This window comes from Alexandromys fortis, unplaced genomic scaffold (genome assembly GCF_014885135.2).
Source record: "Alexandromys fortis isolate MF-2015 unplaced genomic scaffold, M_Fortis_MF-2015_v1.1 scaffold_56, whole genome shotgun sequence".
Taxonomy (NCBI): domain Eukaryota; kingdom Metazoa; phylum Chordata; class Mammalia; order Rodentia; family Cricetidae; genus Alexandromys; species Alexandromys fortis.
The window spans coordinates 2,277,999-2,290,468 of NW_026067935.1; the positions used below are offsets into that span (position 1 = coordinate 2,277,999).

The 12,470-nt window shown below is 50.1% G+C and overlaps 1 protein-coding gene across 1 annotated transcript in view; it reads left to right on the top strand.

Moving 5' to 3' along the window:
- The first annotated feature begins 1,878 nt into the window (after positions 1-1,878).
- LOC126504335 (uncharacterized) overlaps positions 1,879-12,470 on the top strand; it is a 43,764-nt gene continuing 33,172 nt past the window's right edge. The window contains exon 1 of the mRNA XM_050146633.1: positions 1,879-1,964. Within this exon, the coding sequence (XP_050002590.1) occupies positions 1,879-1,964 (86 nt within the window). The remainder of the gene's footprint in view (positions 1,965-12,470) is intronic.

Here is a 12,470-nt window from a genome sequence, read left to right on the forward strand (position 1 = left end):
GGGCTCTTTTTCTGTGCTGGGTTTTAGCTTTCATGTGTCTTTAAGATGTTGGACTGTGGCCCACTGTTCCGATCTCTGAACTCTCTCTCTCTCACTCGTTCGCACTCCCTAAAGGCAGTGACCCACTACAGAAGCTCATCCTCAACACAGATGCAATCTTCTGCCTCCGTGGTCTCTTGCAGCTTCCTTGCCTTCTCCCAAGGGGTCTCCTGTAAGCATCTCACCCGCCTTCTGCCTCGGTGGTCTCCAAAAAGCATCTCCCCAGCTTCAAACTCGAGATCTCCTGTTAGCATCCCCTGGTTCCTTATTTCCCATCTTTTCCTGCTCCCAGCCCTTTCCTTAGGAGATAACACATTGAAATTTTTCAGCCAGCTCTTATGGTCTAGTCTCATCTTTAAAAACATGTCCTAACTGTGTCTGAGCCATTGTGTTCCAGTGTTGGGATATTATCTGCTAACCTCCTATCTTTAAGACGTGTGGACTCTTTCTCAGCACCCCCGCCACACACACACACACACACACACACACACACACACACACACACACACACACATACACACACACACTGGGAAAATTCACCCACCTATCAGAATGTGTCTTAGGAAACTCTTATCTCTCCAAATTTTCCCTGAGAGAGAATCTGGAAGAATGGCTTACCAATAAAAATATTTGGCCCTGAGCTCTTCCCTCTGTACGTGCCACCGCCAGTAGGGGATCTTCAGTTCAATCCTTCTGGGCTGTGCTGTTGACTTAGATTATTGTGAAGCCCGGAGGAAATGTACAGGAAAGATTAAGTATGTCTTTCAAGACTCGCACAGTGCTGACACCAAAGTCTGATAGGCATGGGTCCTGTCACCACCCTTACCAGGGCATCAGTGAGGCTCTGCAGAATCACAGTTCTTGACAAAAACCCGTAAGAGATAGAGACACTGTTCATTTGCTCTCACAAATAAGAATAAAGGCCAAAGAGCTGGTCCAATCTGGTCTCCAATGTTGTATGTGATTGAAGCAGGCCTTGAACTCCTGATCCTTTGGCCTCCACCTCCAGAGTGGCTGAGAATACAGCATGGGCCACCAGGCCCAGCTTAGAAGCTTGTCTTTGTCCCTGCTTGCTTAGAGATAAGTTTACAATGAGCGAGCTGACAGTGACGTTGACCTCACGTTCACTGTATGGCTTTCAGGATGTCTTCCCAAATCGACAACTTGGTTTAAAACTCACCCAACGCCTGTGCTCAGAGGTGCAAGTGCCTTACCTCTACCTTTTCCCTTCAGAAAGAAGCACTCTGGCCACTGCTTCCTCCTGCCTCAGTATTGGTGGAGAGGTGGTCATGTGACTCAGTTGGAGCCTGTGAGCTGTTTGGAGACTTTCTGCTCTGCGGGAGAGGAGGTTCTTATTTATTGACTTACTTACTTACTTACTTACTTTGAAGACAGTGTCTCCCTGTGTAACTCCAGCTGACCTGGAGCTCATGATCTCAACCAGACTGGACTCGAACTTACAGAGATCTGCCTACCCTTGCTTCCCACGTGCTGGGATTAAAGGCATTCACTGCGAAGCCTCCAACCACCACGGGGGTCCTGCGGACTCAAACCTAGGTTGTCAGTCTTAGAGAAAAGTGTTTTTACAGGCACATCTTGCCAGCCCTTTCGGCTGTTTGTTTTCGCTGTTGTTCTTAATTGCCATTGTTCTTGGGTCACGTGCAAGCCTTGTATATACTAAACACACCCTCCACCTCTGCACTGCACCCCAGCCCTAGGCTTACGCCTTTCCTGCCAGCTTGGGTGACGGATATCGGAGCAGGAGCGTCAGGCATCTGTGTTCGGGAATCCCGAGAAGGCAGGGCTACTTCTAATAGAGCTGAGGTACGGACCGAAACCATGACGCTGCAGCATCCTGGGAGCTCTGGCCTCTACCTGCCTTTGCCTGAGGGTCACACGCAAGGCCCTGCCCTGCTGCTTAGCAGGTATGAGGAGGTGATAGCACATAGAGTCCACTTCTTGGGATGGAGAAACGGCTCAGTGGTTAAGAGCCCTGGCTGCTTATCCAGAGGACCTGGGTTCAATTCCCAGCACCCACATGACAGCTCAGAACCATCTGTAACGCCAGGTCCAGAGGACCTGGCATCCTCACACAGATATGTGTACAGGCAAAACATCAATGCACATGAAATAAATAAACAAGACGCCATTAACAATCCACTTCTCTGCTTCCTTGTTTTGTTTGTGCTCTGTAGGGGTGGTCCTCCACAGAGGCTCAGGCCTGCTCTGAATGAGTCCTCCTTGGGTGTGCAGTACCCGTGGTGTCCAAGCCCCTTCACCTTTTGTGCCCCTGGGGGTACTTATCTGAGGTGGCTCTCATTACACTGAGTTGGCTGCCGCTCCTGGACTCTGTGAAGGTTTCAGATGAGGTCAGTCATCGAATTCATCCCGCCCTTCATGTTCCCAATGGCAGACCGGTTCCCTCAGAGGCCAAGAGCCATCTGAAGGTCACACCCTTCCGCAGGAGCAGGGTCAGGTGCACAGAGCACCAGCTGATGCCCGGAGTTGAGTGAGGTCAGGTGGTGCTGACAGGTAGGCATGGCGTCTGTCTCCCCGGTTCATCCTAATTTCCAACGGGCTTTCGGAGATCTGTACCAACTAAGCAGCCAGCAGAGTCATCCCCTGGCCTTTGCCCACTGCACAGCTGCTGTGTTCTCTATCCATGTCTATCCGCAAGTGCTGGTTAGATTGGTGGAGCAGGTACCCCTGTTGTAACTCATGATTGTGTCCACTGAGGCTTACAGCACTCATTTCGTCTCCTGTAGCTGAGAGGTCTGACTAATATGGTTCTGCACTGTGCCTGGGCTTCACTTGGTCTTGCAAAGGAAATTCCTGCAGCTTCTAGAGACTTCTGAAGCATCTGGTGTCCTGGCTCTTTCTTCCCTTCGTGGTCAGGACACTTCCAGGGGCCTTGTCTCTGGTCTTTCTCAGTCTCCTTCCAGCTCTTCCTCCTCTTTGTCTTCCTTTCCTCGAGAGGACCTAGGATCCCAGGAGGCTCACCCAGTGGCTTGTCATCCTCATTGACCCCACAGCCTGAAATCCCATTGTCTGTGTAAACTGAAGTCCATGGACTCTGCATTAGGGAGTAGATGGCTGTTGGGGCCTTAGTTCACTATTGCCAGGTGATAGTGCATCAAAATAAATTCTCTAGAGAGCCAGTGTGTGAGCGCTGTGGAAACTGCATCGTGGTTTAATGTCCATGTGTCCAAAGTGCGCTAAAAGGCTTTCTCTTTCTGCTTGAATTCCTTAAGCTATTATAATTTAAGAAGGGTTTTAGACTTGAGAGCCACCTAAGCAGACACAGCAAGTGATACATTGTTTGGTGGGAAAAGCATTTATGAAGACATGAAGACAGACAAGGGATGCTAGCCTACCTCCTGCCTCCCCTTGCTTTGATGGTTTCCATAGGAAGCCCCCCTTCTTTGGCTGGTCTCCTAAACCCACCCTTAGACTGGCAGGTGCAGGAGCTGCTGCCTCCGGAGATGAGGTCATCTCCCAGGTTGTCAATCACTGTCATTTCTCCTAACTCTCTGGCCCAAGGCACCGAGCCATTAGCCTTTCCCAGGGTCTCCTCTGCCAGTTCCGGGCCTCTGCTCTCCTGCTCCAGGGTAAAATTTCATAGCCTTTGATGTTTGAATCTCTTCTCAGATCAGGGAGCATGCCTGGGGCTCTGCCCAGGGGATGCTGGACTGAGCCAGGCCTAGGAGGAATGGTCTGGGGATCAAGGAAAAGGCGGAGGGCAAGAGCTAGCAAGCGGGCGATGAGTGGCTGCAGCAAAACCATTGACCTCCACCACTTTCTGGTAATCTGGGGTTACCAAGGAGACCAGGTGGAGGGCCTGGGAGGATTTCATCTGGGTGTTCAGGGATGCCAGATGACTAAGGGGGTTCTTAGTGGTCCCTAGCCTGCCATCCTCCCAGCCTCGGGCTCCCACCAGTTAACTATGCAGACTTTTCCCTGTCCCACCTGTAATCTACCCACATTCTTTTCCATCCCTTCCTCCACTGACAGCTTAGGAGGGTATCTTGGTCTTCTTCCTGGGTCCACTTTGCGAATTAGCATCTTCCAACTTCATGTCCGCCCATAACCTCAAAGCATGTTTGTCCTTGGAAGTAGAGTTCAATGTATTGAGTTAAATTATGACGAATTCATCCTAGCTTATGACGGGCACGGAATAAATTCCTCCAAAACACAGAGGAGACACCGAGATAATGGAAAAGGCCATACGGAGGCTAAGGCACACTCGGAGTGGTGTGTCTGCAAGGTGTGGAGCCTCCAGGACTGGGAAAGCACATAAAACTGGGGGCGTGCAGAGCAGACTTTCACACCAACTGTAGACTCCTGTCCCCAGCCAGTGATCATTTGCTTCCTGCGGTCTAATCACCCAGTCTGGAGTTGGAGCTGATTGTTCCTGTATCTCTGTGACCAAACGCTTGACGGAAGCAAGTTCCGGGAGATCATTTATTTCAGCTCATAGCTTCAGTCAGTCTCAGTCCACCATAGTGGGGAAGCCATCGTAGAACCAGCCAGTTCATGGGGGTAGGAGCATATAATTCACGTCACAAAAGATCAGAAAACAGAGAAGGACCAAACCAGGAGGTCCTCTAACCTCTAAAGCCTGCCACTAGCGTCTCTTTTCCTCCATTCAACCCTTCTTCTTCATAAAGATTCCACAACCTTCAGAAACAGTGTCGCCGCCTGGAGAACAAGGCAACCTGTAGGGGGTGGCACTTCACATTCAGGCCACAGCTGGCTCCTCTGTTACAGCAGCTGTAGGAATCCTATACATCCTCCATCTATGTCTCACCACAATCCCAGGAAACTGAGGCGGGCAGGAGGTGACTTCCAGCAGTCGTGACCTGGTACATTTGAGCCTTTCACTGCTGTCTCTACACAGAGGGACACAACTGGGGTCTTCCCACCACTTGTCATCTCAGCTCAAGATGACAAGTCTGGTTGCATCTTCCTACTCTTGCAGTGTCTCAAGGGTCACTCTAAGTATTCGGCTCTTCCCTGCCCTCAAGCCAAGCATGTGAGAATCCTGGGTATGGATGATTCTGTTCTTAGAATATTACACAGAAAGGAGGCTCTGCCCATCAACAGTTTGATAGCTGAGACACTTGTTTCTCTGTGTGTTTCTTTTTCTGAATCCAGAGATCTATGGCCAGCATCTAGTGTCTCGCTGAACTGGAGAGTTCTGTGGTCTTGGAAGATGCAGAAACAGTACATGTAAGTGAGAGTCGTGGGGGCATGCCCTGGGCACCAGCATTTTTTTTTTTTTGGAAAGCCTCTTTTATGGAAGCCCAGACTATCAGGGCATATCTCAGCATGCACAGAGTCCCATGAGTCACTCCCTCACTGCCGGGACACATTTCTGACAAAAGCAGCTTCAGGAAGGAAGGATTTATCCTGGCTCACGGTTTGATGGCACATAGTCCATCGTGGAGAGAGAGCGTGGCTGCAGGAGCGTGAGGCAGCTGGTCCCATTGTGTCGATAGTCAGGAAGCACTAAGAGATGAACACTGATGCTCAACTCTGCTATCCCAGCATCCCAGTATCCCAGACCTTAGGATGGTGCCAGCCATATTCAGGTGAGTCTCCCATCTCAACTCACCTAGTCTTGAAACTCCCTCACAGACCTGTCCATGTCTCGATAGGAATTCTAAATCCCATCAAGTTGATAAGCAAGATTGACCACTGTAGTTATCTCAGAAGAGAAACACAGTCTCCCCTTAGCAACTTCCCTGGACCCATGGGTGATTATCCTGTTACACCAAACAAACATTCTGGTTTGTTATCCATCAACCCCCTTGAGATCTGGGCCCAGGGCCTCAGTTGTCTCCATGATTCTTCACACACCTGCCCTGCCTGCTGAAGCCAACACTACCTGCCCCTTCCACGCACATCTCCAGGGCGGGCACTCCCTAAACTACCTGAACATTTCCTGGCTTCTTGGCTCCGTTCCCGATGCTGGTCTTCTGGGATAAGCTGTGCACTCAGCATCAGTTCACACCCTTGACCTACCTCGCTCCAGTTTCTCCCCCTCCCCGGGAGTGGCCATCCACCCTTTGCTGGCTCAGCCCAAATCCTGGATCCCTTTCCGACATCTCCCTCTTTTCCGACTTCTGGCCCAGCCAATTCCGCCACATCAATCAATAATGTGCTCCTCACCCAGTCAATTTTGGTTTTCTGTTGATGTCGTGTGTGTGTGTATGTGTGTGCACGCTCCTGTGTGTGTGCGTATGTGTTGTTTGACGTTGAATTTCAGGCCTCCTGTGGACTAGGAGAACTTTCTACCAACAAGCTATATCCATAGGTTTTGGTAAATTGCCCAAGTTCCTCTTGCCTGAGTCACCTTCCCCCAACCTCCGAGTAGCTGGGATGACAAGCCTAAGCCACCGGGCCTGGCAAACACTGCTACATTGTAGCCCAGCCTTCATGCGTCTCATCTGGTTAGCCACAGGGGCCTCCAGCTGGTCTGTCTGTTGGGGGGCAGAATTAACTTTGCTTCTAGCCTAATACCCCCACAACAGATGGCACCCAAATGCCAGCCCATGCAGCATCCACCTGCTCAGAAGCCTTGGCAGCTCCCATCTAATTTACCAAGAACTTTCCGGGGTCAGAAAGCCTCAGTAGGTGGGTCGCTGTCCTTCCCTTTCCCAGTCACTTTAATCTAGCTACATTGGTTTTGCTTTGGTTGAGTTCACCAGACAGCCAGTATCCCAGGGCCTTTGTGCATCCCGTCTGTCTGGGGCGCTCTTTCCTGATGGCCCCGCAACTCACACCATCGCTTCCTTTAGTGTTTACTCCAATCCCACCTTCCCCTGACTCCTTTGTGAGATCCTTCTTAGAAACACAGCACCCTCAATTTTTAGACCACTTGTTCTTTGGATTCTTCGCATGCAATCCAGAAATGGGAAGTGCAGATTCTGGTTCTCTTCTGTACCCGAGACTATGGCAAATTCCCAAGACCACCAGTTCCCAAAGCCCAGCCTCTATGAGCAGCATGGGGGCAGCCCGGGCTCTTCAGCAGGGTGTGTGCTAATGAGCCTGTCTCGGACGTAGACCTGTCTGTCATCTCTGCTGCTCCTTAGGCTGAGGCTGAACGACCAGATGTTGTAGGGCGTGAGTAGACTATGGAGTGACCAACTTAGGGAACCTAGGGACAGCTTGCCTTAAAATTAAAAGGAAGGGCTGAGTATGTGGCTCAATGAATAGAGCCATTACTGTGTCATTGGGAGGACCAGAGTTCAGATTCTCCAGAATCCACAGAAAAGCCAAGTAGGTATAACAGGCACCTATCATCCCAGCACTAGGAAATCAGAGACCGGGAGCCCCATGGCAAGCTGGGTTGGGGCCAGCTGCAATCAGTGAGCTACAGGTTCATCAAGAGACCTCCCCTTGATAAATAAAGTCTAGAGTGACTGAAGAAAAAAGATCAGACCATCTTTGGGTCTCCCTGTGCGCATGTACACCCGTGAACATGCACACATGCATGAAACAGTGAAAGAGGGCTGGGGACGTAGCTCAGAGGCAGAGTGTGTTTGCCTAGTATGTGTGAAGTTCTGGGTTCGAATCCCAGTATCACCATCCTTCCCCTAAGACAGACAGAGACAGACAGACAGACAGACACACACACGCACACACATGACTTCTTTGTTTCAGCACATGGATAGCACATTAATCTCTTGGTAAGTCTTTGCTATCCTAAACCATCCTGCAATGCCTGTCCTGGATCTCTCATCTGTGTGAATAAGTATTCCCAGAGCACAGGCGTACGGGTGTGGTGCTGTTTCAGGGTGACGACTGCAGCTGGATGGTCACAAACACAGCCTAAAGTGTGACAGTCCCTTCGGTAAAGTGGGAATCTGCCCCTGTAACCTTTGATGAGCTAAACCTTCCACCCTACTTCCAGAATGGGCTCAGACCACTTATTGATGGTATTTGATGAAGTGTACATCGTATCAGACTTATCGGCTTTCGTTGTTGTTGATCATTGTTAGGATGGCTGCGCAATGCTAGGAAGGCTAGTCTCAAGTCATGGCCTCGAGTCCTAGCTCTGAGAGGGGGCTAATGTGGGGACTGAGAGACCCAAGAAATCTCTAGGTGACACAGAACTAAACCTATAGGAGAAAGGATTTTTCTAAGTGAATGCAGGTCTCCTGAAACCACAGCATGTCAAGCGGATGGGGTGGCCATCACACTAGTGCCTGTGAAAGCAGCTTTCGCCAGAGTGGAGCATGCAGCGGGTGTATTCAAAAACACTATGTGGCCTCCACGATGCCCCCAGGCTCCTGACTCTTTGTGGCCTGACCTGTGACCAGGAAGCTAGATTTGCCGTGTTCTCAGAAGCCTGCACGGTGCTATTTCTAGAAGGGCTTCATTCTTCCTTTTGATGTTCCATCCGCCCTCTTCTTTGTCAACACCTTCCCTCATTATGCATGATTCTGCGTCTTGCTCACTGAGGTCCTATTTCATTTCAGGAGCTAACACTGAGGACAGACTGTAAGACTGGGAGCTGTGAGTCCAAGGCTATGAGACAGGGGTCTCCAGGGACCGGGGGCTGCCACAGGTAGGAAGCACCTATCCGCACCATACATTTCCTGCCCCGTGTTTGGACAGCTGTCTGCCGAACCCCTGGTGTGCAAGTGCAAGTCGTAGCTTCCATCTCCTGACCTTGACGGTCAAGGGAAAAGGGGAAGCGAGCTTCAAGTTGATAAACCGTCTCCCCAGGAAATGGGTCAGGATGAAGATGCCGCTGCCCCCTGCAGACTTATTGTGACAGGAATAGCTTCAAGGAACTTGGTGCATTGTGTGCTGGGGGCTGTTCATTACGGCACCCGAGCCACACTCCCAGGAGACTGCAGATGAAATGCTTGTTAGTGCACACAATAAATCAAGCTGTGAACCAACCTGGACCACTGGAGGACTTCAAATGGGGCCGTGTGTGTGTGTGTGTGTGTGTGTGTGTGTGTGTGTGTGGTGTGTGGTGCGTCCACACATCATACTGTGCTTTTGCAGTGACACCACTCTGTGCTGGGTCACAGTCAAGAGCAGCAGATTTTAGACACATTAGGGACCAAAACTGAAGAACCAGACCAAACAGGAATCCTTGTCTACTAGAATAGCCTGCTTTCTCTAGCCATTCCTGCTAGTCACCTTCAGAGGAATGCAGCTTTGAAAGTAAGTTCCCCCTCCAGAAATGAGACACCTGAGTCCCTCAGACCCTGTTTCCAAGGCTAGCCCCACTGCAGACAGAACCAACCAAAATAGCAATGAACCCACAAGGTGCCTGCAGGAATACCCATGACCTCCCCGGATCCATTCTTCTCTTTGTAGAAACAGACAGCTCTGGATTGGGATATGGCAGGCAGGAGTAAGGAGCCCTGGGATCGCCCCCAAATATTCCACCTCCGCTTTTCCTCTTTTCCCCATGATGGCTGTAGGTGAGTAAAGCATCAGCCAGGCAGAGATGGAAGAGCAACAGAGGCCAGGGCCTGAACTGCTCATGCGTCAGAGGCACAGGCAGGGCATACCACATCCTGAATGTGCCAGCAGAAATGCAGTAATGGCCTTTGTGACTCCACAGTCCCCCTGGGTTACATCTCTGAAGCAGGTCTTCCCTGTCGACCTCCCAGAGGGAAGAGTGAGCCAGGCTTGGGTGAAAATGGCCCTGTGTGGCATAGGGTGTCATACGTCTAAACCACAGCACATGATGTACCTGTGACCCACAGCAAAGGGGAACCACCTGTGCTGCTGACACTCAGGTGACACCCTTGTTTTAATTCACCTTCCCAGGCTTGGGAACATCCCTCATCTGCCGGCGACAATAAAGACTGACCAAAGTGCTAGAGCTCTCTACCTCAAAATGTTTAAAAAAAAAAAAAAAAAAAAAGAATGAATGGATGAATGAATGAACGAACGAACGAAAAAAGTCTCCAGGGACTGGAGAGAGAGATAGTTCACCAGTGAAGAAGACTTTCTCATCTCATGGCAAAGGGCTTGGGTTCAGTGCCCAGTGCCTAGCAGAAGCCAGCAACCACCTGCAATTTCAGTTCCTAAGGATTTGACGCCCCCTTTTGGCCGCCATGGGCATTGCGAGTCCATGCTGCACAGACATACACAAGGGAGGGTTTTTGGACACAGTCGTGGCACCCTCCCACTCTCTCTCTCCGAGATAACTACTGAGTGCCCACAGCCCACGTGACCGTACGGAGGGACTCATTGGACACAGATGTGCAGATGAGATTCCAGCTGTCTTCGATTAACTCAGAGATTAAGAGATTTGCAAAACTCGGGAACAATGTACTCCTCCATGACATTCTGGGTTTTAGGAAACAGAGTTGAAAAGTTTCAGAGCAGCATATTAACACACAACGGTATCATTTTTGTCTTCCAAGATGAGAAAATAGGTTTCAATCTCTCTGTTTTAATTTGCAACTGGATATAGGTGTAACTAACATGAACAAAAGTCATTTGTGGCCCCCAGTAGCTATAAAGTCTGTTAATGCCTTTTTTTTCCCCCCAAACTCAAAGTTGAGACATGCTTATCAGTGAGGCGCCAGAGACCCCTGGATCCTGCGAGTGCACACATGCGCATGTGCACTGTGGTGTTGAGCTGTCCTCCCAGGAAACATCCGCCTCCTTCTTCCCCTCAGCTGTGCTCACACGTGAGCACCATCAGGAGCTGCCTGTGAACTGTTGCTGCTTTCTCAGAGGAGGGTGTGGGGAGGGTCGTAGGACCCTCACCTACGTGTCCAGCTGTTCCCTCCACCCATTTGTATGTGATTTTGCACTAATTGCACACGTCCTGGCAGGGCTCAGGGAGGTGCCAGCATATACACTCTAGGACAAGTTACTGAAAGGGACTCCACCTATGCAGCCAGCATCCTTGATGGGTGAAGACCTTCCAGTGTGGTTGTTTCGGGGATCACTCATACTCCTATCAGTGAACCTACCCCGGTGTTCTGGAAGAAAGCCCAATTAACTCAGCGGTTCCCCAATGTGGAAGAGTCATACTATGGATTGTCATTCTTTGGTTGTAGCTGTGACCTTCAAAAGAGGAGTAGGCATTGCTTCTGTGTCCCCAGGGCAGAAATTCTCAGAACACACACACATGCCCATGTGCACACTGATTGTTTCTGACTTTCTCCTTTGTAAAGAATAAGAATCTCTTCTTGTGGGGAGAACCTAGCACAGTATGTGCCTGCAGTCCGGACAGCTAGAAAGAGACTCATTCTGTAAGGTGACCACACACCTTACAATAGCACACGGCAAAAGTGTTACCTTGACTGTGGACACTCTGGGGGGTGGGGGCTGGCAGGCCATCCTGGCGCTTGACTTCCTGGACAGGGTGAGCTGTGAGCCACCCTGCCCTCCTGCTCCCTCTGTAGATCCCTTGTTAGGATACCTTCCACCCTTGTGACTAAAATCACGTGTTCCATGGGAGCAGAGAAGTGGAAGACAAGACAAAATGCCGCTGTCATGAGGGTCCCACCTACAGATGAGTGCCAGAGATATCCCAAGTCAGGACGTCTAGCGTGAGCTGTGGTCCCCAACCACAGCACAATCACAGCGTAAGAGTTCCTTGAAAAGCTCAGCAGATAAGGTGAGCATCCAAACTGCCTAGGCTCCCACAAAGCCAATACGTGCAGTAGGATCAAAAACCCATTGCCATTGTTCTTGAGTTCTCAGTAGTCCTCATTGTCCGCTATGTTCAGCGGGAACCCTGATTGCTCTTTGGGCTGACGAGAGAGGGGGACTTGATTGGGGGAGGGGGAGGGAAATGGGAGGCGGCGGTGGGGAAGAGACAGAAATCTTTAATAAATAAATAAATAAATAAATAAATAAATAAATGAAAGAAAGAAAAAAATAAAATCGAAATACAAAAAAAAAAAAAAAAGCTCAGCTGAGCAGCACTGGAGAGGTGAGTCGGGTTAGAGAGTGCTTGCTGGTCTTGCAGAGGACCTGAGTTCAGTTCCTCGCAGCCACAACACACTGTATGTTAATTGAAGTGAGGGCTGAAGATGAGGCTCAGTAGGTCAAGTGCTTGCCTAGCGTACACAAAGCCCCGAGTTCAGTCCCCAGCAAGGAATAAACCAGCTATGGTAGTACACACACCTATAACCCCGACACTTGGTAGGTAGAGGCAGGCGGATCAGGAATTCAAAGTCACGCCAGCGACATAGTGAGTCTATGGCTAGATGGGATACACAAGACCCTCTCCAATAATGAAGAGGATGACGATGATGATAAAAGTAAAATGAGCCGGGCGGTGGTGGCGCACACCTTTAATCCCAGCACTAGGGTGGCAGAGGCAGGCAGATCTCTGTGAGTTCGAGGCCAGCCTGGTCTACAAGGGCTAGTTAGTTCCAGGACAGTCAAGGCTACACAGAGAAAACCTCTGTGCAAAATCAAAAAAAAAAAAAAAA